Below are 26,409 nucleotides of genomic sequence, written 5' to 3' on the forward strand. Positions count from 1 at the left end.
CAGAATTTCTTCTCCCAAGGAAAAAACCACAGGTTTTTGCTTTTCTTTGTTGTGAAGAGAGGATGGAGACTCCAGTATCTTAAGGGAGTTGGGGGCTGGTGGGAAGTGGAATAGATCCCTCTGACAGTCTGGCCATCCTGGCGTCCATACATTAGAGTATTGCTAATTATTCTTGAAACCCAGTAAAACAGTTATTTTCTAGCAATTTGTGATTTGCTAGATGTTACTCCCAGCTTTCAGGAGATTCAGTTTTCTGCAAAGATGTCAGTTATGCTGAGAGCTTGGTCTTTGCAACACCTTGGGGAAAGGTAATCCATTTTGCACTCTTCTTAAACTATCCCTTCATTTCCTTTGCTTCTCATGTCCTAGTGTTCTCTCCATTATTTTCAACTGCTTTATCTTCTTGGCTTACAAGTGCTGTACTTCTCTAATCTTGGAAAAATTGCCCGTCCTCCCACTCTAACTTTCTGACTTTCAGTAAATTAGCTGGTGCCTCTATGACTACAAAATTGATCGTATCTCCTCAAGCTGTCTCCATAGGTCTCAGGCAAGCTGTCTGTTCCTGGGACCTTGTCTTCCCTGACAGCTCGCTTCCTGGTTTTCCTCCAGTACACTTCAACAGCAAACTGCTACGTTAAAGGAGACATTTCTGGTGCTGTTTTACCTGATTGTTCTGCCACTTCCGTGAACTTTGCCTTCCCTGGCTGTCAGTGGTTGCTTTCTTTTTATCCCGTCTGCTTCACAGACTGCTCTGACTTGACAGACCACAAGCTTTGCAACTTTCTGTTTGTTTTTCAGCCAGCATCAGTGTTTCCCCTATCTTTTACTTGTTATGTTTTCTCACCGGAGCCCTCTCCCTCTCTAACTTCACCCGGCAGCTTTGTGCTGCCAACTGCCAAATTCATCTCTTTAGCCCGTCTCCACAGCCCTGGATAGCTTTGTACCTCCAGCCACTTGCTTAACATCTTCTCATCTGCTTCTCGCACAAAACTGGATTGAAAGATCCCTACTTTTTACATCCAGGTATGATAGCTAAAATGCAAGTGGTAATTCAGCTTTTACACTCCTTCCCCTCAGTTTAAGCAGTTCAAACAAGTCAGGCAATAGATTTCATAACCAAACGTTGTAGACTTATTGCTTATTTTTCTAATTAAGCCAGTTGAGAAAGATTGCTCCTCATATTTTCCAACAGCATTTAAAGCCATTAACTGTTCCACAAAGGAGGTGGGTGTCTGGCTGCAAACCTGCGGTAAGGGTAGAAGAGCAGCCGTTCCTAACATTGAGCTCTTCAGCCAAACCAGCACTTTGAGCAGGCTTTAAAAAGTATTATTATTATTATTATTATTATTATTATTATCATCATCATCATCATCTGGATACTCTTACCTAGTAGGATGTAGAAAAAATGAAGGTGAGCCGACTACCACAATACCTGCTAATTAGCCTTAGCTTCCTCCACTATCAACCTATGAGTGGAATATAGTCTGCAATCATTTGGCTTGGGAGGCCTGTAAAACATCATTAACTGTTGAATTAACTGCCTTGTCCTAGCAGAGCACTTTTTGAACCATAGGGGTATGTTTGGCCTTTCATAAAGAGGTGCTCTGTTGCTGCATTTCTGCAGACAGCAGGAATCCAATACTGCTAAGTCAGTAGCTCAAACTGGAATGAGGGACACTTGAGTGGAGCACAAGGAGAACAAAGACCACACTGTCCAAGTGTAGACCGGAGATCCATCAGACTTTCTCAGCCCAGAGGAAGCAGGTTCGTGTCCTGCAAATTAAGATTAAAAAGGTCTTCTGATTTGGAGTCAGAAAAGCAGTCATGGACAGCAAGGCTGTGTCTCCCTACCTCCTATGGAGCAATACATCCTCTAATCTCACAGGAGTGGAAAAAAACCCAAGCAACCAAAAAACCAAACACACTAACAAAAAGCACCCCACTTTACTAGTGATTTCTATACGCAGCAGGCTGGGCTTTTATCTGTGCTCTGTTCATGACAGCTGCATTAGGACTAGACAGCTGTCAATCCCCTTTCCAGAGAGAGCGCTGTAATCTCATTTATTCTCAACTTCTGGAGAGCATAGTTCTGTTCTAAACATCTTTTGATAGCACTGAGAAGCACCTGTTGAATAAGAGGAAAAGACCCTGTGCAGACAGGCCAGCTCAAGGAAACCAGAGACACCCTCGCCGAGTGGACAGACAACCATCCACCAGTCCGTGCTGACGCCCTAGCCTGGTTCAGTACCTCTCACTTCAGGCACCAGCGTGGCCTTTCTTCTGAATGGATTGCAACTTGCTCAAAATTTCTGTTTCTAATCAGCTTAGCAATATTCTGCCTGCTCCACACACATGATAATTTTCATCCACAGCCACACCGCAAATTCTTTACCACTAGCTGTGCAGCTATCAGCTTCTTAGTGCTCTAAATAGCTCCCGTGCGTCACATTTGAGCAGCTCCCCTGCTCTCAGATGACATTCCCAGCCCACAGAAATCTGAATATTCCTGCACAGCTCCTCAGTTCGGGAAATCTAGAAATAACATGTTATTTTACTATTTATTTCTTTGCAAGTTTTGACTTGCGGATCTTCTGGAGATAGTAAAAACAGGAGAAAACCCTTGCATCTACAACGCTTCAAGTCAACAATACATGACTGTGCTTTTTAACTGGTTCACAGGCGCATTTGTCACCACGAGGCTAGAGTCCTCAGGATAGTTGTTGCCTTGTGTAAGAGGAGCCTAGATAATTTGGCCGTAGACTTAGAAAGGTGGCTCTAATTTCAACTAAAAATACATTTGCATTCCTTCTGCCTTATTCTTAAACACACAGCTTCCCTCTCACAGAGGTACAACATTTGTGCACTCCTTTCCCCCTTGTCCAGACTTTCTTTACTCACCACTTCTCCTAAACAGGACACAACCCTGCCTCCCTCTTTCCCAGCTCCCACTTTCAAGCCCCATCTTTCTCCCAGGTAACAGCGATACAGATTTAACCCCCAAAAACTTGCCTACAAACAAAAGACCTACTATCCCCACAACAGCCATAACGCTCCAATGGTTGGTGCAAAGTTAAACATCAAATGTGCGGTGCAATTCCGTGGATGTGAGTTAAAACAGAATTGGGTTTGAAATTCGCTAACTTTTTATTGAGTAATCACCCTTCTCACAGGGGGAAGATTAAGTGCCGAAGCTGAGGGTACTCAGCAGTACCAGTGCTGCTGGTTTCACTTGCTTCCTTACTCATTTGGATGCTGAAAGAGACATAGATTTAGGATTGAGTTTGCCACCCGAAAATCCCAGCCCCTGGGCATGGCTACCTGGAGCCTGCAGACAACCTGGAAGCGTAGTTGGGATGTAGCTGAGATCCCCCCCGTAGGGACGTCCCATCGTCCTAAGGCTGTGCAGCAACAGAACTGCACAGTAAGCACTTTGTAGGGGAAATTGAGAAGTGTTGTCTCCTCCAATTACCGCGTACTGCAAATGAGAATGCAAACAAGTTATCTGGCAATTAACAGCAGAATGAAAGTTAACATCAGTCCATTTTTGCCCATCCTAATGTAATCTCACATCTTTTTCAATCTGTGTCCCAGAAACTATGAAAGTGATAGTTCTGTGATCTGTCATTGCTCTTAAACAAGAAAAAGTGAGTAAAAGGAAGATAGGTACGACCTTTGTGAAATTTCTTCACATTTCACATCTTCTAGGCAGAGACACTGGGAATCAATTCTTCCCTTTAAATTAAAAAAACGAAATAATCAAAACAACCACCTCACTTTTCCCAGTGTTTGGTTTGGAAGAACTAACATAATTTGGAAAAGCTGGCTTAATGCATTTATTAAAATGAAATTTCCTAACAGTGCTTTTGCCCTCTCAGTAATTAACAGATCCAAGTAATTTTAGCTGGATATGATTTTTTTGTCTTGGGTTTGTTTTCTTCTATTGCTGATTCATTCAAAGCCCTTCAGTATATTTGCAAGTTTCTAATACGAAAATGTGTTTTCTCCACTAATAATTATTGAATAAGGTAATTTGGATTATTAAATGTTCTCCAAGCCCACTTTCCTGTGGTTTATGAGCTCTTCCTAGCTTCAGTCATCGGGAGAAAAATAAGTGAGGCACATAAGACTCCAGTAAACAGTACTTATTAGTAGCTACAAAAAGCCACACAAATGATATTAAAAGTTTAGTATTTTGAGACCAGCAATTATACAAATTTTATGCTAAAATGTTTCTGTAAATTATAAATAAAGTCCATTGGGATTTTTTACGCATGAGAATGTTTTTCCTGGAGAAAACATTAGCGGCACCGAAAGAGCTGTGTGTTGACTCTGGGGACCTGTTTTGCTGTAAGCAAAGATGGGGAGGTGACCAGCTGGCTCAGAGATGTTGAAAAGGCTTAGAAAACCCTATTCTTCTGTTGCTGATTTTGGCATTAGCGTGCTGGCTTGAAAAGTTATGGCGTGATCTGGAACCTTTTCTCACTGGCCAGCCGTGACCGCAGGCAGTTTCCATTTTGCAGCTTTTTGGCAGCATTTGTAAGACTGTTAATGTCTGCGAGTACAGTTGCTGATACCTTAAGTGCTGCAGACACTGAAGGGTCTCATGAGAGAGACTCATTGCATGTATAGTATGCAAAGGCATTATACATATCTATAAACCCAACATGTGTACTTCAGCTTGGTTTTCTTCTGCTGTAAAGTTGATGTTCTTCTGCACCATTCAATACGTAATTATTATTTTTAACGCATGCATTTCTTTAGCTATCATTGTGTACCAGCTTTTTTGCTCACACATTATATTTTATATTAGTTGTCCTCTGTGTTTGATACATCATTTTAGGAATACAATTATTTTCTGCTGGTGTCTCCACCACTGAGTCATATAATGAAATTTAGCCTTAAAACCATTACAAGAGGAGACAATTTATGAAACACTAAACAAGAAGCCCTCCCTCCCCCCAAGAATTGCTTAAGACAAGAACAAAAGGAGTAATCATGGGTGATAATTGCATTGTCTCATTCCATTTTCTTCTGAAATCTTATTACAGCTGTCCCAAGAAAACATGCATTATACAATCCAAGTAATGAAAGAGTAATTCTAAAAGCTAATTGTCTATAAAAATCTAGAGTTGATCCTTTACTCCTTGGAAATAGGGAGGTAATTGCATTGGAGTGCCAATGCATGGAGATCATCACCAGAATATTATATCCAGGTTTAAAGTACCAACTTCTCTATCTCGTAAGGTGTTGGAAGAATAAAATCATTAAAATATTGCACTGAGAGTATTCCAACACAGACATGACTTCTCATTCTTTATGAGAAGTCTTTATTCTTTACTCTCTCTATATCTGAGAGAAAAATGCATGCAAGATACAATGGCTAAAAACTGATGAAAAATTCCATGACCTGGGGCAGGAGGATCAGACAAGCTGATCATCCTGGCACCTTCAAGCCTTAAAATCTATTAAACTGATACACCAGTTAGGAAAACAATAAGATATCTTCAAGAATTCCTTCCAAGACATGGGAAAATAGAATGAAAAAAGGAAACGTATGACAAACGGTTACATACAAGTAATTTTTTGTTGTTCCATTGATCATCTCTCATGCCACAGTAGTTACCTCAAATTGCAGTAGTGAGGTTGTTCCAGAGAGTCTGATCGAAGACCAGGCCTGGAAATAGGCTCTTGGCCCAGCAAGCCTTGTCTTCCAGCCACTGCAAAAGACTGCAAAAGAAAATGAGAAGAAGCATTGCTGTTCACCAAGGGAAATAAGGATACCAAAGATTTGGCCTGAAATGCTTTCTGACTGAAATTTAACCCTGTGAAAGAAAACGTATCAACTCTGCTTGGGAGTGGCTGAAGAAAGTGTTAAGAAAGGAACATGAAACAATACCTTAAGTTGTCCATTGTTTTTTCCACAGTTTTGTTTTTTCCCACCCCCCAGGAGAAAATCATTAGGAGACTAAATTTGGACTCTAGCCCACCTCTTATCACTGCCTCTGCTACCCCCATGGCCCCAAGTTGATGGTACAACAGAAAGAGTCCGACAGCCAAAATGCTTTGGGAATTCAGCTGACATCTACATCTCTCTGCTGAGAGGTATCACATGAATGTCTTGATGCAGATCAGCAGTATAGACATTTAACAGTGACATTTTTATGTAGACCGTATTTAACAGACCAGAAGAAATACACTGGCATGAAGTACCACACACATGCATTTCATAGCAGAAAGAACCAACCATGCTTATGTCATGAAAAAAGAGATAAAACAACCCTGAATTCAGTTATTACGTACATCCTAATAGGCAAGTACCATAATTATGCATCTTTACAAATAAAACTATGGACTGGTAAGTATAATCCTTTAGACTAAAATTCCACTCTGCTTGGTGCAAAGGCAGAAAAGGTTCCATAAACGTAGATGTATGTCAGAAAATCATATCTAGGAATTTGTCTTATTTGAAGATAGATCACTATGCATATGCAAATCATTGTATATAAAATAGAAGTTACAGATTATTATTTTTTTCCCCAGGGAAAAAAAAAATTAAAACCAGATGCAGTAATTAATTTCTCAGTGCTTTAGTGAAATGTTACTGCCCAGGTCAGGTCACACAATCATAATGGTTTCTCAAGTGCAGTCATGGTGTGAACAGTTCAAAAGTTAGAGAAGGTTGTTTGACTGATAAAGTGTTATGTATGGTTTTTAAAAAAAAAACAACCCTAAACCCACCTGATTATCTTTTACTTTCATTGGAATACCCTGAGGATAAGGGCAAATGTTCTTTTTATCCAAGAGAATAGTATGTCTTCTAGTAGCCTGAAGAGTTGTACAGTCCTACTGTCGTGGTTTAACCCCAGCCAGCAACTAAGCACCACGCAGCTGCTCGGTCACTGCCCTCCCGCCCTGGTGGGATGGGGGAGAGAATCAGAAGGGTAAAAGTGAGAAAACTCGTGGGTTGAGATAAAGGCAGTTTAATAGGTAAAGCAAAAGCCGCGCACACAAGCAAAGCAAGACAAGGAATTCATTCCCCACTTCCCATGGGCAGGCAGGTGCTCAGCCATCTCCAGGAAAGCAGGGCTCCATCGTAGGTGTAACGGTGACTGGGGAAGGCAAACGCCATCACTCCAAACATGTGTACCCCCCCTTCCTTCCTTCTTCCGCAGCTTTATATGCTGAGCATGACATCACATGGTATGGGATATCCCTTTGGTCGGTTGGGGTCAGCTGTCCCGGCTGTGTCCCCTCCCAACCCCTCGTGCACCCCCAGCCCGCTGGCTGGTGGGGTGGTGTGAGGAGCAGCAAAGGCCTTGGCTCTGTGTGAGCGCTGCTCAGCAGGAACCAAACCATCCCTGTGTTAGCAGCACTGGTGCCAGCACAGATCCAAACCGTAGCCCCATGCAAGCCACTGTGAAGAAAATTAATTTTGTCCCAGCTCAAATCAGCACACTCACAAAAATGACAAAAAAATGTGATCCCAGGTTTTGATCCAAATTTAGTTTGAGCAGGTGCAGGATTTCGATTCTGTGCCTTTAAAAACTGGCAGTTTAGCAAAAATGTCAAGCTGTATAATTTCCTACTGGCTAGAAAAATACTGCTGATGATCTCTCAAGTAAAACTGAGCAAAAATCCTTATCTCACACAAACAGTAAGTATTTTCTTTTCCTCTGTGTTATATAATAAGAAATCAGGTGCATTCTTTGCTATTCATTGTATGCAAACTGCAATATAACATTGGGAAGTACTGATTCCTTATTTCAACTGCTGACTTTTAAGAGCTTCCCCCAATATATATCTTGGTTATAGGATTGAACATTAATCTATAAAAAAGGCTTAGAATTCAATTACTACACACTCAATACAGATTAATTAATCTGCAGATTCAACTACACAAAATCCCTGAACTCATCCCTCAAGTAAGGCTGTTGATGAATGAATAAAACTGGCACGTTCATCCTGGAATTTCCAGGTTGTGCCACACAGATGAAATGGAGCCCAGAACGAATGGACGTGTCCTACAAACACCGTCCCTCAGAGCTCAAAGCCATGGTCTTTAAACCCAGTGCATCCATCAGCTGGTAACGGCTTCAAACAAGAAGCAGAGGGGGACACATGCCGGATTTAAACAGTACAGGGTTTCTAATTTGAGGTGTTTATAGAGGGGCAGAAAGCCTGAGTGGAGTCTTTAGAGAGTATTTACAACAGTCACCTTTTTGCGTCACCTCTCTCCTGCCACTCCAAGAGTAAAAATTAAGGAAATAGGAAACCATACTCAGCCTCGCATGGTTTAAGGCATGGACTTCTGAAGTGATTCCGCATTGAGGCCCTTCAAGCAAAATGATACTGAAATTGTAAATGGATGATACTGAGAATAGAGGCAGCAGAAATAAACGGGGGGGTCAAAAATAGCTTAAAATGGACCTCAACAGAGACCATGGGCTTGATCTCCACAAGCACACTCTGACCTTTTAGCAGCTGGCACCCACACCAAGTACCACCTAGCTGCCTAAATCACAGCCCTCCCGGCAGCCACCCATGCCCTCCAGCTTAGCCCAGGCAAAGCTTCAGCCAGGGGTGATGAGGGAGCCGGGGCGAGGGTCTCTCCCAGGTAGGTAGTACTCCGTCTGCACAGTATCTGAAGGTTGAAGCTTCACAATATCATCGTGAGAGCTGAGATATCAGAGCTGAAGTCCTTCCTCCCGTCAGAAACTGGGAAAGAAAGACTACGCTCCCCTTTCCCAACGCCTACCTCCGCTACCACGATTTTTTTGCCATAACGGGACCACGCGTTGTTCGTGATGACAGACCACAAAGTCATGCACGCTGAGTTGTGCAGAGAACGGAGGAAGCCTCTCTGTGCTGCAGCTATTATGGGGTCATTTTTATTCACTCACTTGGAAGAAGGGCTGGGTTGAACTCTTCCCTTTCCAGCCCTCTCCTGCGTTGGTTCCCCTTTGTCCGTTAGCAAAGGGGCCTTGCTGGCTCTGCCATTTTGGGGCTGGCTTTCTTGCCAACCCAATTCACAGACGAGAAATTTCAGGCACAACTTGGGAAATCCAGAGGCCGCTGGTGGAAGCTGCTGATGCGATTCAGATCTTCATTCATTTACTGTATATAGAATATAAGGAAGAGGAGTCAGCTGAAAGGCGGTTTCTAATACCGAAAAAATCACAAAAATCATCCTTGTTTCCAGCTGGGGAGTTAAGGCTTGCTTTTTCCACCTGAAAAACTCACCTAGATCCTCCAGTTGATGTTTAATGATGACAATGACAAATTAGTACATATAATAAGTTTGGGATCTCTGCAGCATCCACCACAATTTTAACATCCAATGTATCATTTTTGCATGGCATATCTAATGATACTGATTTTGATGCATCATCCTGACATATTGCAGTCCTAGACTAGGTCTAGTTTCTTGAGCTACACTTACGCTTACCAGATCAAGGAGAACTAGCTCACCTGCAATCAGGAAAGGAAAAAACAACACAGATTTTATTGGTACAGTCTGTCTCTGGGAAACCATTAAAATCATTAGACCAGAAATGCATTTTCAGTGGCCTCAGGGCTGGTGTTGGACCCCAGAGCCTAAGATGACTCTTACGATTAGGACTAAAAGTCAAGAAATGCAGTAGATAACAGTGAATTCAACCAAAAGGATGACATGTGTGCAGGGTTTCAGGTGGTTCACTGAGCTTTAAGTACAATTAGAAAATTGGGAAAAAGAAGCTCACTATGCTGTTTTTCTGAGTAAACAAAAAAGATATTTTGTTTTTCCTGAAAAGCCAATTCACTTCATAGTCTGCATTTTTCAGCAAGTGAAGTTGATTTTTTTTAAAAAAATACTCTTGTAAAGCCAGGCAAATGCATTAGAAATTGCTAACATTTATCATGTTCCTTGGCAGAATAGTTAGATACTTTGGTTAAAAAAAAAAATTACATGCTGATGGTCTCTCTTAAATAAATGCTTTAAAATAAATAACTGGGGGTGATGAACAAATGAAAAATGAAAACAGAACAAAAGATAAACCAAATATTATTAGTTCTGCAAGAAAATGGCATCCAGATTTAGCTCGTGCAATTTTTGTTGGAAGAGGCTAAAATTATCCCCAGCTAAACCCAGGCTCCTGTATCCTTGTCATTTAGGAGGTCTTTCAGTGACACGCAGGCAAAGACCAGAACTGACAATTATTTGCAACAGAAAAAGAACAACAACAAAGCGGAGGTTATAGGAAGAGTTATTTATCGTGCTCATCTGACAGCCCAAATGCAATGAGATTAGGCAGAAGTGCCCAGGCACTATTTACAGGAAGAATCATCTCTTGAAATAGACTTTCATTTTCCTTTCCTCTGTCATAATTAGGAATGTAAAATTTCTTCGAAAAAGTGAAGGCATGGGAGAAGAGGTTTCACTTCCTCTTCTTCCTCAGAAAATGATAATATGAGTAAGAATTGAGAAAAAGCTGGCTGCAAAAAATATTTGCTTGCTCAATCTAAAATTTATTTACATTTTTGAAAGCATAGAATGCATTGTTCATAATCTAGTTAGTTTATAGGAAGTATATTTGGGTCTCTTTAATAAATATGAATTCTTTACCTTTGAATGATGATAAATCCGTTGTCAGAAGTGGTGCTCCGATGCACCCCTAAGAACCTAACCTGAGATACCAGTAACAATTTAAGAAATGCTGCAAGTGGAAAGCAACAGCATAGCTGAGCAGTGCAGGGAACAGGCAGCATACAGAAATTGTCCGTAGATTGCGGATACCGAGGCATATCATGTTTCTGGAAATGATCTTGGAAAATTAATTTAATGTAACAACACATTTGTTATAATGGACTTAACACTGCACACTGTATAAAGGAACAACAATAAATGTGATTCAAAAAAAACCCCAAAGCAGTAGTTGTCTAAAACTAAGTTGACTTTTTATATACCTATGGTGCTGGTTATTTTTCGGTTTGTTTTGTTTGGTTGGGGTTTTTTTTCCTGACTTCTGCCCTTAGATATGGGAGCCTCCCACGTGCTCAGGTTCCGCGTACTCCGTACAGCTGGCTGACAAAGCACACGCTCTCGCTCATAAGACGTGTTCTTGTTGAAATGTGGTCTTGGGCCATGTTGGAACAAGGTGTTTCTTCTTTCCTTTTTTCATTTCAAGTTGTTTTGCGAACAGAAAATTCTAAGGACATTTCGTTTTGGAAACATTTCTGTAATGAAATGCGTTGCCTGTGTTCTGAGAGGGGTTCGGTGACTCTGACAACATCCATTCCAGCTCGCAGCTGCTTGGGATCCCAAGTCCTTGGCTCTGGGTGTATTTAAGGCAGCCAAAGAGATTAACTTCCCAGTGAAATGGGAAGCCCTCCCCGTCTCAGCTGGCTGCTCCCCAGAAAGGGCTGTGGGAGCACCGAGTCCCGGGCTCGGGACAATCCATGAGGCTTTCGGGCAGGCTTGGGTCACGTGGTTGTTCATCGAACCCTGCACGTTTCAGATGAAACATACCAGGCTCAGTGAACAAATTTGGGAACAAATTAATGCTTTAAATTAAATTTTGCTTCCGACTGGACCTCCTCCCTGCTTCCCAGGTGCAGAATCTCCCACGTGCCAACTCGGCTGCCCGGGGAGATTTCTGCATCCGCCTGTCTGTGTGTCTCCCGTGCAGCTTGCTGGCTGTGGGGTACCACCCCCTGAGGCAGCTGAATCCCATCCATCTGCCACCCTCCAGCCCAGAATTTAGCCCAGAAATTGCATTTTTCTTAAGTGCCCCCCATCCTAGGCAGTTGCCATAGCAACCCAGGGACCAACTGGCAGATGCCGATCCTGCTGCAGCTCCGCTTCTGTCAGGATACAGCTAAATCACCAATGGACTAATTAGTATAACTGGAAGATACATTTTATGGTCTTTATTGTAAGATCTAAGGTAAATAAAGAGCTCAAGTCATATCTGCCCAAACCAACCACATTCAGAGCTGTTATTCCCATATCAATCACAAGTAATTACGTTTTTGTATCAGCCTTTTTACATTTACTATATTGCAAAAGAGCCCTAGGAGTGCTCAGTTTTGTTATCACACAGATCACCAGGCAGCACATCTGTGCAGCGACCATGTTGTGCCAAGAAACGCACTCACTCCCTTGCCTCAAGAGAGAATTTGAAGTTGCCAGGATGGAGGAGCATCACTAAGGATTTTGGGTCACCTCCTATTTTTGAAAGGCGTGATACAGGCTGGTGGAAGGGGACTCGCCTCAGAAATGTTGAAGGATCTGAATCCTGGTTTTATTACTAGGCTGCTAGGGGTTGATAAGCAATTTGTTTCCTCCCTCATGCCCAATTTCTCCATCTGTTAAAGGGGAGTTCTGATGATATGTCTCTCTTTGTAAACTAGATCTAACAGCATTTTAAAGCAAAGCTGTCCAAAAGCCAAATATTAACATCATCACCACTTACATTACCAGTTCAGGTGATCCCAGAGCACTGTCAGAAGAGGGCAACGTTCGACGCAGAGTGCTACATGTTGCCTGAACATCCCCTGCTTGCTCTCCCGTGGACAGCAAACTTAGCAATACGCTTCAAAACCCTGGTGGGCACAAATTCGGGGCTCTGGTGCCAGACAGAAGACATTCCCAGCCTCACTCTCCCATCTACTCTTTCTTCAGTAATACATTACAGTGGATTTCCCATGTTTTTCAACTTGCAGTTTCACTGAGATGCCAGTTACCTTTTCATGGAAAGGAAAAAAGCCTTTTTCTCTTCTAGACGTGTAGCACAATACAGTTTATTTTCCTGCATAGCTCTGCAACTTGAAAATACTTCCTTATAGCAGTGTCATACGGCCATTACGCAGCCACACGGGAGGCTGCATTAATCTGACAATCAGCTTTTAATGCGGGATACCCCCTGCCATATTGCGTGCAGGTGGCATTGGAGTGTTTGCCTGCAGCTCAGCTACGCCTAACAGTCTTTTCTACAGCATCCCTCTGTTTTCAGACTATCTTTCAGTGAACCAAAAATCACTGCTGCATTGAGTATTTTCTCCTTCCTTGGGTCTAATTCAGCTTTTCATTTGTCCTCACCTTGCTCTCTTACAGCAGCTCTCTGTCTGCTTTCCAGGGAACAGACCGTGTGTGGGGGAAGTGGAGACCTTTCTTCTCCCGTACCTCACGTCTGCTCTCTGCCCGCCACCGACAGTCCACAGGGCCAGGGGTCCAGCTACCCCCGGCATCACGGGCTCACTGCCTTACATCTTCTTAGTCCCTACGCCAAACTGCTTGATAGTCAGCGAAGCAAGGCAAAAGAGATCGTGAGAAGAGGGACGAGAGAAATAATTTCTCAAATAAATGATGCTCATTCAGTTTCTCATTTCTGTATCTTTTGCCCAGCTCTCCTCTCTAAGAGCATCTAACAGACCAAATTCAGAGCCTCCAGATTGCAATCAAGTCTATTCACCACAGTGATGTGAAATTCATGTGGCGTGAATGAAGCTGAATTACTGAGTAATCACATGGATTTTCAGTGTGGTGCGGGGAATTGCGCAACCGCCATCGTCGGTGACACCCACACGCCCAGCGAGCCGCCAGAGCGGGCACACACGTCGCGGTTGGGAAGGGCTGAGGGGCTGGGAGTTGGCTCCTGCCATGGTGAGGGGGTGTTGATGGAGGCAGCAACTGTAGCTCTGGCTGTGTTTAAAGTCTCCCTGCACTGGCACAGCCATAGCTCCTGCTACGGGGAGGGCCACACTCTTCAATGCACTCGTTGCACGACGCTCATGTGCAACGATGGTGGATGCACACAGCAATTAATTTTTTGAAGAAAAAAACTCACTTGAGAAAAATAGAGACAATTTTGAAGTGAGTCTTGTATTTTACATCCTTGAGCCTGCAAAGCTTCTGTAGTACAACCCACATGCAAGCCAAATGGTTTTGTCACAGTGCCTAACTTTATTTTAAAAGCCATATTTACTTAAAGATTTGCGGAAACCTTCCTTGCTCTTTATAATCCTGGGTTAAGTAGCCACAAGTTATTTTAGAGCACGCCACGCTCTCTTTGAACCACTCATGAAATGAGACAGATAGCAGTCCCAGACATGTTTTTCCACAAAGTGCTGCATCAGCATCCCATGCCCGCAGAGCTAGGGCCGTGACGTCGCCATAGCTGCACCTGCTCAGTCAAGTGAGACGGTCAATACGCACTGAGGTAAAGGTGCATTTATGCTGGACTCAGAGGGGACATCAGGGTATCACATGGGAGAGGAAAACGATAGAGCATGGAGGTGAGCACACCTGAGGTGTACACATGAATTCCCCCACCAGTTACAGAACTGGAGGTTCACTTGTATTTGTCATCAGAGCAGCAGGATCCCAGGAAGGGCTGGGGTGCAGCACTGGCCACTGGTGTTAGAAATTCACAACAGCGACTCAATCTTTTTGGCACAAGCTTCACCAGCCACATTTGAGAAGTTGCTAAAGGCAGGGGAAGAGTCCTCGAGCCCTCTAGGAGACAGGAATTAGGGAGCTGAGGCGAGGGCTCTGAGGCTGCCAGGGATAAAGCAGCTAGAAAGATATCGGGGACTTGGCTTTGGCTTGCCTCGCTGGCTGGGCAAAAGCAGTGCCCAGCTAATGAAGAGAGCCTTGCTCCTGATTCCCACAACCCTGTCTTCCTCCCTCTCGGCTATCCTTCTCTCCCTGCTTGCCGGGACTAAAAATAGTAGCTATGGGCGGTCAGATTGCACAGGGCTAAGGGCAGGTTAGGAAGGAGAAAATTTTAGAAATGGGGTCTGAGCATTGAGTCATCCCACAGAAGGGAAGAAGATCCACAGTGCTGTTTGAGAACAGCTGCAGATCCCCTGGGATTTGTTTTCCAGTTAGTAACAAAGCCCACTAACAAACTCTATTTAGAGGGTTTTTCACTTAAGTGAGACTTTCCTAGAAATTAGTAGCCATCAGTTCTGACTTGGGATAGTGACTCTGTCAAATTCCATGGATTTATACTGGTGTACAGCCCTCCTCCCACAAAAAAAAAAAAAAAAAAAAAAGGGAAGCATGGTAATATGGTGAGTCACAATCAGAAAAAAAGGAGCTTGCTTTAAGAGTAGCATATGCCTATTCTTCCTATGAAAAGACCTTGGGGATTTTTAGTAGTTTTAGTAGCAGCAGTTGTTTTTTGGACTTCAGTTTGCTCTACCAGTGAAGGGAAATTAATCTAGAGGAGAACATTGACAGAAAGTTCTTACAAGGCTCTGAGAAGATAGATGGTAGCTTTTCATCAAAAGAACAAAGCAATTGCAAATAATAAAAGGAACATTTAAAACTAAGGAAAATAAATCTCTATTACCCTAAAAAATAACTCAGACTCAACAGTAGAGAGTGTCACTGAGAAGACAAACTGGATGCTTACACAGATAAAGGCATTTGGCCATGTTGTAATTCATGAAAATAGCTTAAAATTGATTTAACCCCACATTTCAAAGACTAAATCAATCTCTATTTAGGCAGGGCAGATGACCTCACACATGCCTTCTGTGTCATTCCCAGTACTTCAGCTGAGGCTTTTAGAGTTGGCCTCTTGTAGGGCCGTGACTGTGGACCAGGAGGAATATGGGCTTTGACCTAACTGGTGCTAATTAACACCTCATTTTTCATCAGGCCTGTCATGTCTGGCCCATGAAACAGTGCAGTACGGAGGATTCCCAAGGATTGTTAGTGAATGGCCTTTGCCATAGGCCTGAGCCTCAGAGACTGAACCTGGCTCAGTGGTATCTTTCTGTAAAAAAATGACGTTGTAGACATGACCACTCAGCTTTCCAAGGCAGCATTTCTGAGCATATTCTCCCACCCCTTACACACATGCTTAGGCAATAGCTATTTTGCTGGTGCAAGGACAGTGAAACCTGTATTAATCATTTACTTCTGGAATTTCTTCCTCAAAGACATCCTCTGGGATGTTCTGAAAGAGCTCAAGACGTACACAATAGTCTACCATAACATTTATCTACCGCTTAGGTAAGAAAATTTCACAATAAAAGTGATGTGGGATGTCATTAATGAAACCTGTCCTACCTCCAGCGGAGGAAGGCATGAAGAACTAGAACTTAAGCAGAGAGCCGTTTCAACAGGCTCAGCATCTTCGACATTTAAACAAGAGATTGCTTCCTACAGCGGCCATCTGCCCGAGCTTTAAGACGCCAAATTATTTACCGGGAATCATAGCAACACAACAGATAAGTTGCTTTTGATCTGTGCAATGGTCTTAAGAAATATCCTTTGTAGAAGTGAGCTCAGTGACTTCTGAACCCTTGCTGTAGGTAAGAGCTCTTCCTAGGATGTAAACACTGACAGCGAGCTGTTGCAGGACAGAAGGACCAGCTTAAGTGCATGTACAACCTTCAGTCTGCAAAGCAGGAAAATAAGGCGTTCCCCATACTCTCACTCACCATCCTGCCCATCAAATTTGGGCTGTTACTATTGTGATTAGAAACTAAAGGGTTTACATATGTCTTTTAGTGGCCAGCTAAATCAACTGGTCATTTGATGCTTAACAGAAAAGTATTGTGGTCAGCTGCTTCTTGGTCTTTTCCTCTCTTTGGCTTACTTGAAAGGAAGAATGATGGTCTCAAGTACTGCATCACTATGGCAGCAATCCAATTAGTGTGCAGTACGCACCCCCAGGTTTTCGTTTCTGCACGCAGGACGTACGCTTGTACAAACGCAGCACGAATGGTGGCACTAGAGGGAGCTCCTGCAGCATCACCCACCCCAAAGCCTCCAATCCAAAATCGGACCCAGATCACAAGATTTGCTTCTAAAATTGTGAGGTTTTGGATTTTGAGTTGGTTTATTACTTATATATTAACTTCTATGCACATTTTAATAACATTTTCAAATTTTCTTTTGCTTCTCCAAACTCTAGAATTACCAGCATCCCTCCTGCTCCTGCCAACAGCTCTTATTATTGGGTGGTTCTAGGAATTGAGACATCGCCCATTACCTAAATGTTTATGAAAAAAACCCAACCCAAACACTATGGATGTCTTAGTTTTTCTAAAACTGCTTGAAAAGTTTCATTGAAGTTTGAAAAAAATATTCCAAATATTAAACTTTTGCCCTCATTGAGATTCAACCCTCCTTTTAAATCAGCAAACCCACAGCTAGGCATCTGGAATTCAAGTTAATATTTAGCCTTTGAATAAATAAGACACCTTTTGGGAATAATGTGCCTATTGGGGAAGTCGGGGGGGCGGGGAAAGACATTTACAAGATTGTTGCTTTTAGTTTGTATTATATGCCCTTTTCTGGCAATTGCAGCAGAAGCAGCTTTTTATTTTTAGAAAGTCAGCCAGAGTGATGATTTATAAAACCTCTCTAGTGAAGACAACAGGTTATCCTTCTCCAGGTACTTACTTGAGAAAGAATTTGTTTTCAAAAAGTGAAAGTTAATAATTTCTAAATAAAAAGAGTCAGGCTTCTGCAGAAACACCATGGTCATCCTTTTTGGAAGCAAATCAACTGCATCAAACGTTGCGTTACTGTATTTCATTCACAGAACTGCTCAGGAGCCCTAGCTGGGGAACGGGTCCCCCATCGCAACAGAAGCCACACAGAACAGAAATGCGGCTTCATTCCTCTTACTGCTAACAGCCAAAGTAGACTAGATAACTCTATTCTATATGTACACTAAGTACACTATATATATTTACTGTATAGTTCTTTAAAATCTAATGAGAACTCTGTTATAAATATTCAAGGCTAATTTACATGCGATAGTAAAAATATTGGTCAGAGCAGTGCTCTGAGCAGGAAGGTTTGAATAGTTCTAGACCCTCCCCAGATAGGTGTACCACAATATCACAATATACTCATTCATTTCTTGCTGGTCTAAAAGCTTGCCCAAAATGTTATGTCATGAGGAAAAACTAATGTTTTGCTCCCTTCTCCAATGAGAAGGCCACTTAGTCCTTCTTGTATCACCAGAAAAGACAAATACCCATATCAGCTGTTACTTTCACTCCATACCTTAAAAAACAAGCAACTTACCTTGACTGCTTTCACTCCCCTTTGTTCGCTGTAGATATGTTCTCAAACGCTTACCAGATTTCCACCCTCTGTTGCACTGACCTCTGTGTGCAAAGTTTCCCATTTTCTACAATGCTCCAGTGTTCCAAGACCTCCATTCTTCTCAGCACCCTCTGCCTCCAAAACCTTCTCTCCCCTAGTTATTTTGTCCTTTCCTAAATTCACTTCACTGGATCACTTTCAAAGCTTTTATACTTTATTACCTCACTGATTTCCCATCTTCTCCTTTTTTTACAAAAAACCAACTGACCACCCTATCCCTCTCCTCACACTTTTTCTCTCCCCTTGCCAAAGTATTTTCACTGCTACTGCCAGCTGAGTTCCGTAATTCCTGTTTCTCTTCCTTCACGAATCTCTCTTCTTCTTCACCAATAGTTTCAGTCTTCTGATCTCCCTCTATTTCTGTGATTTATATCCCTTCCCCAAGTCCTTTCAGCCTGCCTGCATTGTGAATCAGGCTATCAGAATGTTGTGATAATGTTCTTTTTCATTTAGCGTGGGGAATTCTTTTTGTTGATGCAAGAAAGGTTTGTGAAGATTGTCTGACAAATGTATATGTTAATCATAACAGGGTAATGAAGCTGCCAGTACCCTTGTCCACCCAATTTAGAATTCCTCCCGGCGTTCTGCAGTTCCCAACAGAGCCTCTCGGCGTCTGCCATCCTTGGCAAAAACAGCCATTAAGTAAAGCTGCTCTTTTCCCTGCTCCACTTTCCTTCCTTCACTTCCTCTTCCCCACTGCCATCCAAAAATGTATGGAGGAAGGGTACAGTCTGTTACACAGACTGATCTGCGTTCCTTCCCTAATAATTATTCCTAGGAAGTAACACACAGGAATTTTCAAATTCATGTTCCTTTGCACTACATTTTCTCTATCTAAATCCAATGGAAATTAAGATCTATCTGCTGTCGTTGCAAAGAATGCATACTCCTGGATCTGTCAGTGAAACATGACTATTTCACCAGCACTACAGATTCAAGCATGGAGAATGTGAAGTGGCACTGTAAGAAGACTGATGGAGAGACAATTTTGCGTATGTGTGTGGGTTGTCCATGGAAATGCAAGAACCAAAAGGCAAGGGGTCTCCAAGTCACAGAGAATCCCAGCGCTCACTGTAAGAGATAATTGTATTTGTCACTTCACAAACATTGTAAGAAAGAATGCAAATGAAGGCAGTAATGGGGTTATAGCTACAAGGTGATAAATCAATGGTTGCACAAAGAAAAGACACAAAACTACTTAAAACAACCAAATCTTTTAATTAGAAAGCAACAAACATGCAAACAGCAGATATAGAAATTTATTTGAACCAACGTTTTTACTATAATGAAAGTTGCTTTAAAACATTGATCCAAGCTCCCACATTTGCAGGTTAAGGAAAATATTGCACTTTGCATCTTCTAGCACCCCTCATACACGGCAAAATGTTTTAAAAACATTTTTGCTTATTTTAACTTGCACACTCTCCCAAAGTCATGCACACAGTCATTCAAAAACAAAAGGTTAGGTTATCCAAAAGCAATACCTTAGAATTGCACTAAAGCTCTGTAAGGAAAAATATAATTAATGTCTTATACAAATTCCATTAACGTCTAGGTGCTTGCACACAACTGCCGGTTACTCTTCATCTTCATTTTCATTCTCCTGACCAGATCCTTCTGATCTGTCGCCTTCCAATCGGTCTGTAAGACACAGAGATTTAGTAAAGAGAACTTCCAAAGTTTTCATGTTTTGAGTAAATATATATAACGTACTATCTCCCTGGGCTATTACACAATGGACAGTGGCCGTGGGTTATACGGTAGAAGGAAGTCCGTATGGACTGACAGCAGAGATTGGGTAGAAATGTTACCCCAAGAAAGGAGAACAGGAGAAAAGCCCTAACGGATTTCCAGGCATAAAAGTGAAATTTGTGTATAAAAGGAAAAACCTTGTAGCTGCTGACTGGCTGTCAGCACAGTAAAGATGAATGCAAGCATAATATTAAAAAGAGATGGTGAAAACAAAGGATTGAAACACTGTTCCGGGGAGCTGAAACTAGAATAGCTGCAGTTAGAAATGTGTATACTCCAGAAAACTGGGGAATCACTATCTGTCACTGTATACATCAGATGTAAATGTTTAGAGAAAGGCAAATACAGAAATGTATGAGGGAACGTGATTGGCTCAAGATCTAGCACTCAAACCATGCACTGGCAGGTTAAGAAATACCCCGCCCAGCTATAACACAGATTTTTTTGCTGAAACTGTTGAAACTCAAGTTTAGGCACTTCTTCAAGTATTGTACTCCAAAGAAATTGTAACAAATTAAGGAAAAAACCCCCCAAACCAGTGTATTCAGTTGCAGCAGCGCCGAGGCATACCACTGGCCTGGATACAGTGGCATTCTCCTGGCCCTCTAATTCTCACAGATCAGCGAGAGGTGAAAGAGGAGCAGCAGCTGCTGCCAGGCAGCTTCCTCCCTACCTCGCCACTCTACGCCCAACTGCCCTGCTCAGCCAGTGCCGGAGTCCCCATATTCAATATCTACAGTCACTTTCACCTTCATCTACAGTTCTGTTAGGTTTCTGCCCCATGTCATACCAGCCTCCCAAAACTTCATCTCCTTGCTTCCTACCCAGTATGATGTCTCTCCGTTGTCCTAGATCTTCTGTATCAACCCACTGCAGTCAACTTCTTCAGCACTAATATCCAGGAACACCAGTTCCCAACAACAATTCTCCATGCAACCCCTCATATCACCAGTTTCAGCCCCTAGGGAACTGGCCCTTCACTGAAGGGACATCCTAGTACTTGCTGCCCCAGGAACAGCTGCCAGTGGCCTCATTAGTACCTCCAACAGTCCTGCATCTTCACACCTTCCTTCCCCCCTAGACAATTCCAAGCCCACAATGACAGTAAGTTTATCTTACGACTCATTCCAGTCATCCCCAATAGCTTTCCCATCACACAGCACTCACCTTAAAGATCATTCCTTAGTAAAGAGAGTATTTTTCAACATCTAATTAGTACTACATTGCAAATAATTTATTTCAGGATGGATGGTATGGTAACATCTAAAAATATATTTTGCTATTTTCTTGCTCTTTCTTTTGAGGTAAAAAATAACAGCTGGGAAAATGTTGCAAGTCTCACACTAAAGCAGCAATTCCTGAATACTTCTATCATGCGATCCTTGAACAACCCTTGAATCTTCTCATCAACCCCAAGTGTAGCTACAGATAGTTGAAGATCTTGACAGTTCCCCAATCTATCTGCTATTTCATAGACCACTGTGGTAGACAAGCTCTTCAGAAGTCTCTCACCTGCTCTTATATGATTCAACGAAGCCAACATTCGTAACATAAAAGAAGCTGGAACAGTAATAGTGTTTCTGGTCTCTTCCAGCATTAACTCATTACGTGTTATAACCTGGAGGCAGGGAAGGAGGAAAAACAGCATCAAAAATAAACACAAAGTTGTATGCATCAATATGGGTTTATGGATACAAAGTTCCTACGCAAAAGGCATTTGTCCAAAATTACAATTTGGGAGCAATATTTTAATAATTACTATCAAATAAAATTACACCAATTGTATGTGGTAAGAAAAGTTAAACAGTGGACTCTGCCTACAGATATCTAATTGTCTACCTAAAGAATATTCTAGTAAGATCATCATTCCGTTGTCCACATGCACGGTGGCTATTAAGATGAATAACTGAGAAAAACTCTTGGAAAAGAGATCTTGCACAAAATAAGGAGGACTGATGAGAGAAAGTGCTGTTACAGATGGCAACTGTTGTAGAGAACCAAGTTCTAGCACCAGTGCTGGCCAAGAACGTGGGAAGGAAAAAGAGATGAGGTTACCCTAAACTCCTACCTTCATGCTGCTTGAAAGTTCTGGAGAAAATCCAAGAAACACAAGCAATTACTCTATCCCAGTTCAGGAACATTCTTCAGCTCCATAATTCTTTCTAAACACATCTACAGCTTGCCTCTAAATGACTTGAAAGAGTCAGCTCCTACTGTCTTAGCTTCAAGAAAAAAAAATTCACTAACAAATATTTTTAGCTCTTTTGCCTCCCTCCTTCCTCGTGGTACTTCGTTGCCATCCTTCTTGCTTTCCTGTTAAGTTCTAATCCCACACCTTAGCTCGTCTCTCAGCTTTTAGACTATGTTCTTTTGTTATCACTAAGCATAAAAATTTCTTTAGGTGGAAACAAATTTTGACCATTATTCAGTCCTTCCTCCCAGATCAGCTGCTGTAAGGCGAGAAAATAATGCATTTCTTTTTCTCCCTGAGATTCCTTCTCAAACATGTTCCTCTTGTGATCTCATCTGTTTACCAAGCACTTTGCACAGCTGATCACTTATTATTAAAAATTGAGTGACAAAAGTATCAGTACAATAATTACTTTTAGCACACTTTTACGTTTTGCAATATTTCTAAACCCCAAAAGCTCCAAAACACATCACAGATTAAAACTATCATACAACAGACAAAGAAGTGTTACTTCACTCAGTGTTACTACTGCTAAAATAATGGGAAAGGTTCAAAACTCAAAAGTGGATGGTTTGGGGGTTTTCCAGGGGGATGGGGAGGTGGTGGCTAAGGGTTGTGGGGTTTGGTTTGTTTTCAATATATATAGCACTAATACAGAGAAATAATAATTAAAAAAACCCAGTCTACTATATCCCTGCTGTCCAAGAGATTGCACAGGAAAAATCCTAAACCACCCCATAAACAAATTTGCCCTAATACATTACTTACAGAAAAACATCTAACATTTTGATAAACTACGTTATGTAAATCACTAAAATATGATTGTTCAGCAGTCAACTATGATCATCATAGGCCAGTTGCTATATACATTGTTATTGCTTTAGGGGTATGAAAACAATGTGTTACATAACTCTACATATGAACTTTTATAATTGACTGGGCTTCCAATGTTTGCTTTATTCCATGAAGTTCCCAATTTGCAATCTTAACCTTAACTCCCTTTTATTCTACAGAATATTTAATACTATTGATTACTGCACACTCTGTTCTTCTGCATATCATTGTATTGCCTTCAGTGAATTTATTTGTTTAAAGACAGGAACTACCATTATTTCTTAATTCCTGTCAGTTTTCCTTCTATATCTGATTGTTCATACTTTTTCCAACTTCTTTCACATACATAATACCAGATCATATATAATTTCTAGGAGAGTTAATGAAATACAAAGTGCCTCTATGTGCTGCCAATGATACAAAAGTTAGCTATTATAAAGGGCAGCTTTTTATTTGTAGCTCATTTGTTGAACATTAAATAACTCTGTTAATTCAATATCAGTAATATGCACCAAAGGCTTTTGCAGAATCAGAAGACGCAACATTATGGTAAAAAAGAAGGAAAGGTTCTTACCTCATCTGCAAGTTTTCTGTTAAAAATCTTGGATTCTTCCAACGGCGACCAAATTTTTATATCATAATCAATACCCGAAGAGGCCAGAACTAGAAGTAAGTAATAGTAATTCTAAATTAAACGTGTTATGTCTTTATCAGCATTTTCTGCACTTAACTGGAGTTGAAGAAAAATACTTCACTTGAAACATTTACTTGCAAATGTCAGTTCCCATGCTGAACATACACCTAAGTCTCCATATGAGATCTGAGCTATAGATTGTATATTCTTTACTATAGATCTGAAGAAAACATATGCAAGCATCAAGAGCCTCATTTTGTAAATTAAAATCCCAATATATTTCTGCTGATGGCCTGATAAGTATATGAATTAATAACAAAGCCTTAGGATTTATAGACCCAGATAGAAAAACAGAAGCAAGATAATTTCAATATATTTTGACATTTGATAATTTCAGTGTATTTCATGTAAATTGATTTGATATTCAAATATAAAGCAGCAATGGATGCTCTTATAAATACTTGTTAAAATATGGAAAACAAAAAGTTGCAGAACATTCTCTAGATAATTGCACAAAACTACTATGAGAATAAAAATTCCATAGAACGATCTCAAAAACTGGAAAACTGTACAAGGTTAACTGTCCTACAAGAAAGATGACCTCTTCGTTACATTTTCAATGTGTGACAGGGAGACAGTCGCACTCCATCAAGAAATCAGTAAAGCTACAGGGCATTTTGAAAAGTACTTCCAAAGGAAGCGTCCAACCTAGCCACACCTTCCAGACATGTACAGGAACACCATTTTAATTAACCATTTAAAAGTTCGAGGCTTATCCAATGTAGGGTAGTATTCCATGTTTCCACAAACAGTCTGAAAAAAACCCAGCCTTTTCTGGTATTATTGTAACTTTACTTGCTTAATTATTTACAGCTGACACTTACTTTACAGCCATGTAAGCTATGAAAAAAGAAACAACACAAATACTTTTCTTTGACTGTGTCAGAAGCTGCAGAATGATTCAGATTTTCCATGTACGTGTCAGACAACATATGATTCCTTCTGCTACTTTGGTCCATCTTTTCTATAATTATTTCCCCTAAATATAAATCAATAGAATTTCTATGAATTATATTCATTCTTCTAATCTCACAAAGCCACTGAGACTGAAACACCTTCACTCAATTTTTTCAACAGAGCCAAGCAGAGACCAGATTCCAATATCAATTCCCAAAGTGTTGCTGGCATTTCAGTGACCCTATATTTCCCTTATTAGTGTCACGGAAAACATTTCATGTATTGAAGGGAGCAAGAAATGGAGATTCTTCTTACAGCATCTTAACTTTCTATAAATACTATGTCAGTAACATTTTTCATTCCAAGATGTTACTGAGTAAGGAGAGTTTTAAGGGCAAAAGGTCATTAGTAAAAGACAAAATTAAAAGCAGTATTATCTAATTTATATAGGAAAAAAAATGAACAATAGTTCATTAATCATTACAATGCTCTATTGAACAAAGAATTTAAGACTGAGCTTTAAAGTGCTTTACATGCAGACTGTGAAAAATGATCATCTTACTTGGGTCAAACGGATGAGGCTGAAGACAGTTCACCACATGATTATCAGCTTCCAGCAGCATGAGATGTTCAGCAGTGTGTCGATCCCATATAAAAATATGGCCACAGTCTGAACCACTCATGACAAAGTTAGATCCCCAAAAATTAGCTTCCTTTATCTGCAGTAAAAACAAAAATAAAAATAACTTTGTAAGACTAGCTAGCGGAAAGCACGTTCAAGGAGTATACTCCTGTTTCTGCAATAACACTGCCTCGGATGTAAGAGCTCTGCATATGCAGAAATAACATTTAAAAAAATTTAAAGGAAACAATGAAAGAAGAATGATCGAAAAAAGAAAATTCAGAAGGTTATAGATCTCCAGAGCACAGTGGCTGCTAACAGAAAAAAAGAAGAGTTGGGGTGGAGTGAGCAGTTTGGAAATAAATGACAGCAGGTTTGTCACTTTCCAAAGTGACAGGGATGATACTGGAGACAGGTACGCGAAACAGTTTTTGGGAAGAGTTCAGTAAGTTAAAGTGTGTGACAGGCTAATCTCTGGTGGGGATTTTCCATTTACAGAGGAGGAGGAGACGAGACAGAAGCTTATGAAAACTGGGGGGTGGGAATTAACTGGGTCTGACAGATAAAAAGGGGTCATGAAATCAAACTTTGGAATTTTTTCTCCCCCCTCTATAATCAATCAGATAAGAACGAAGACTTCTTAGTCCAAGGCCAAAATTAAAGCTGTAAGCCACTGAACAAGGAAGGCATTCAAGAAGCAGCGACCCTTCAGCTTCAACTATTATGGTGATAGTAGATAAAAGTAGAACATCTCTCCCTGCAAGTAGAAACAATAATATCACAGTTTTCTTGACACAGTGATGATGCATTCTATTCTATATGGTTGTTCATATCAATACTTTGTTGAGGTATCTGAGCACCTCTGCAAATTCTTTGAAGTGATACGGCTAACATTTGTCACATATCAGCAGTGTTCCCATGCTATCAGCAAAGGGTATGTGTAATACACTGCCAATATGGACTATTCGTTTTTAAATTTTTGTTTAAACACACATGTTGCTGGGTATAAATACAGAGAGCAAGGTAAAACCTATCTTGCAAAGGCAGTGAATTGTTTGAGGGCCTACTATTCACACTGAAGGTCATTCTAGCATCTTGGGCCAGTTTATGGAATTTTACTTTGCAGTGACTGGACTAGCATCACACAAATTATATAAATTTTAAAATCACTTACTCATCAAAAATTGTAATTGGATGGTCTTTGGTTTTGGCCTCCAGCTAACTCCTCTATAATGTTATTGATAACACAGTAGTTTGACCTGGCTGTAATTAAAACTTTCAAGGAAGGCTTCTCTGATTGGAGA

General features: G+C 41.1%; 2 protein-coding genes across 10 annotated transcripts in view; both read right to left on the bottom strand.

Annotated features, from left to right (window-relative positions):
- Positions 1–18,353, bottom strand: part of GABRR3 (gamma-aminobutyric acid type A receptor subunit rho3) — a 65,650-nt gene extending 47,297 nt beyond the window's left edge. The window contains exons 1-5 of one of the 2 annotated variants that reach the window (XM_054812553.1): positions 10,604–11,136; positions 8,901–9,114; positions 6,739–6,912; positions 5,624–5,717; positions 3,319–3,475 (exon numbers count right to left, since the gene is read on the bottom strand). The gene's annotated coding sequence lies outside the window, so the exon portion shown is untranslated. Of the gene's footprint in view, positions 1–3,318; positions 3,476–5,573; positions 5,718–6,738; positions 6,913–8,900; positions 9,115–10,603; positions 11,137–18,034 lie in introns of those variants that run through there. The other variant, XM_054812554.1, reaches the window with a different exon arrangement.
- A 960-nt stretch (positions 18,354–19,313) lies between these two features.
- DCAF6 (DDB1 and CUL4 associated factor 6) overlaps positions 19,314–26,409 on the bottom strand; it is a 95,248-nt gene continuing 88,152 nt past the window's right edge. For all 8 annotated transcript variants that reach the window (XM_054832416.1, XM_054832471.1, XM_054832406.1 and 5 more), the window contains 4 exons: positions 25,046–25,202; positions 23,467–23,555; positions 21,380–21,485; positions 19,314–19,756 (listed from right to left, as the gene is read on the bottom strand). In XM_054832416.1, coding sequence (XP_054688391.1) covers positions 19,692–19,756; positions 21,380–21,485; positions 23,467–23,555; positions 25,046–25,202 — 417 coding nt within the window. In that variant the 3' untranslated portion in view covers positions 19,314–19,691. The remainder of the gene's footprint in view (positions 19,757–21,379; positions 21,486–23,466; positions 23,556–25,045; positions 25,203–26,409) is intronic.

The sequence above is a fragment of the Grus americana genome, chromosome 1, assembly GCF_028858705.1.
Source record: "Grus americana isolate bGruAme1 chromosome 1, bGruAme1.mat, whole genome shotgun sequence".
Lineage (NCBI taxonomy): Eukaryota > Metazoa > Chordata > Aves > Gruiformes > Gruidae > Grus > Grus americana.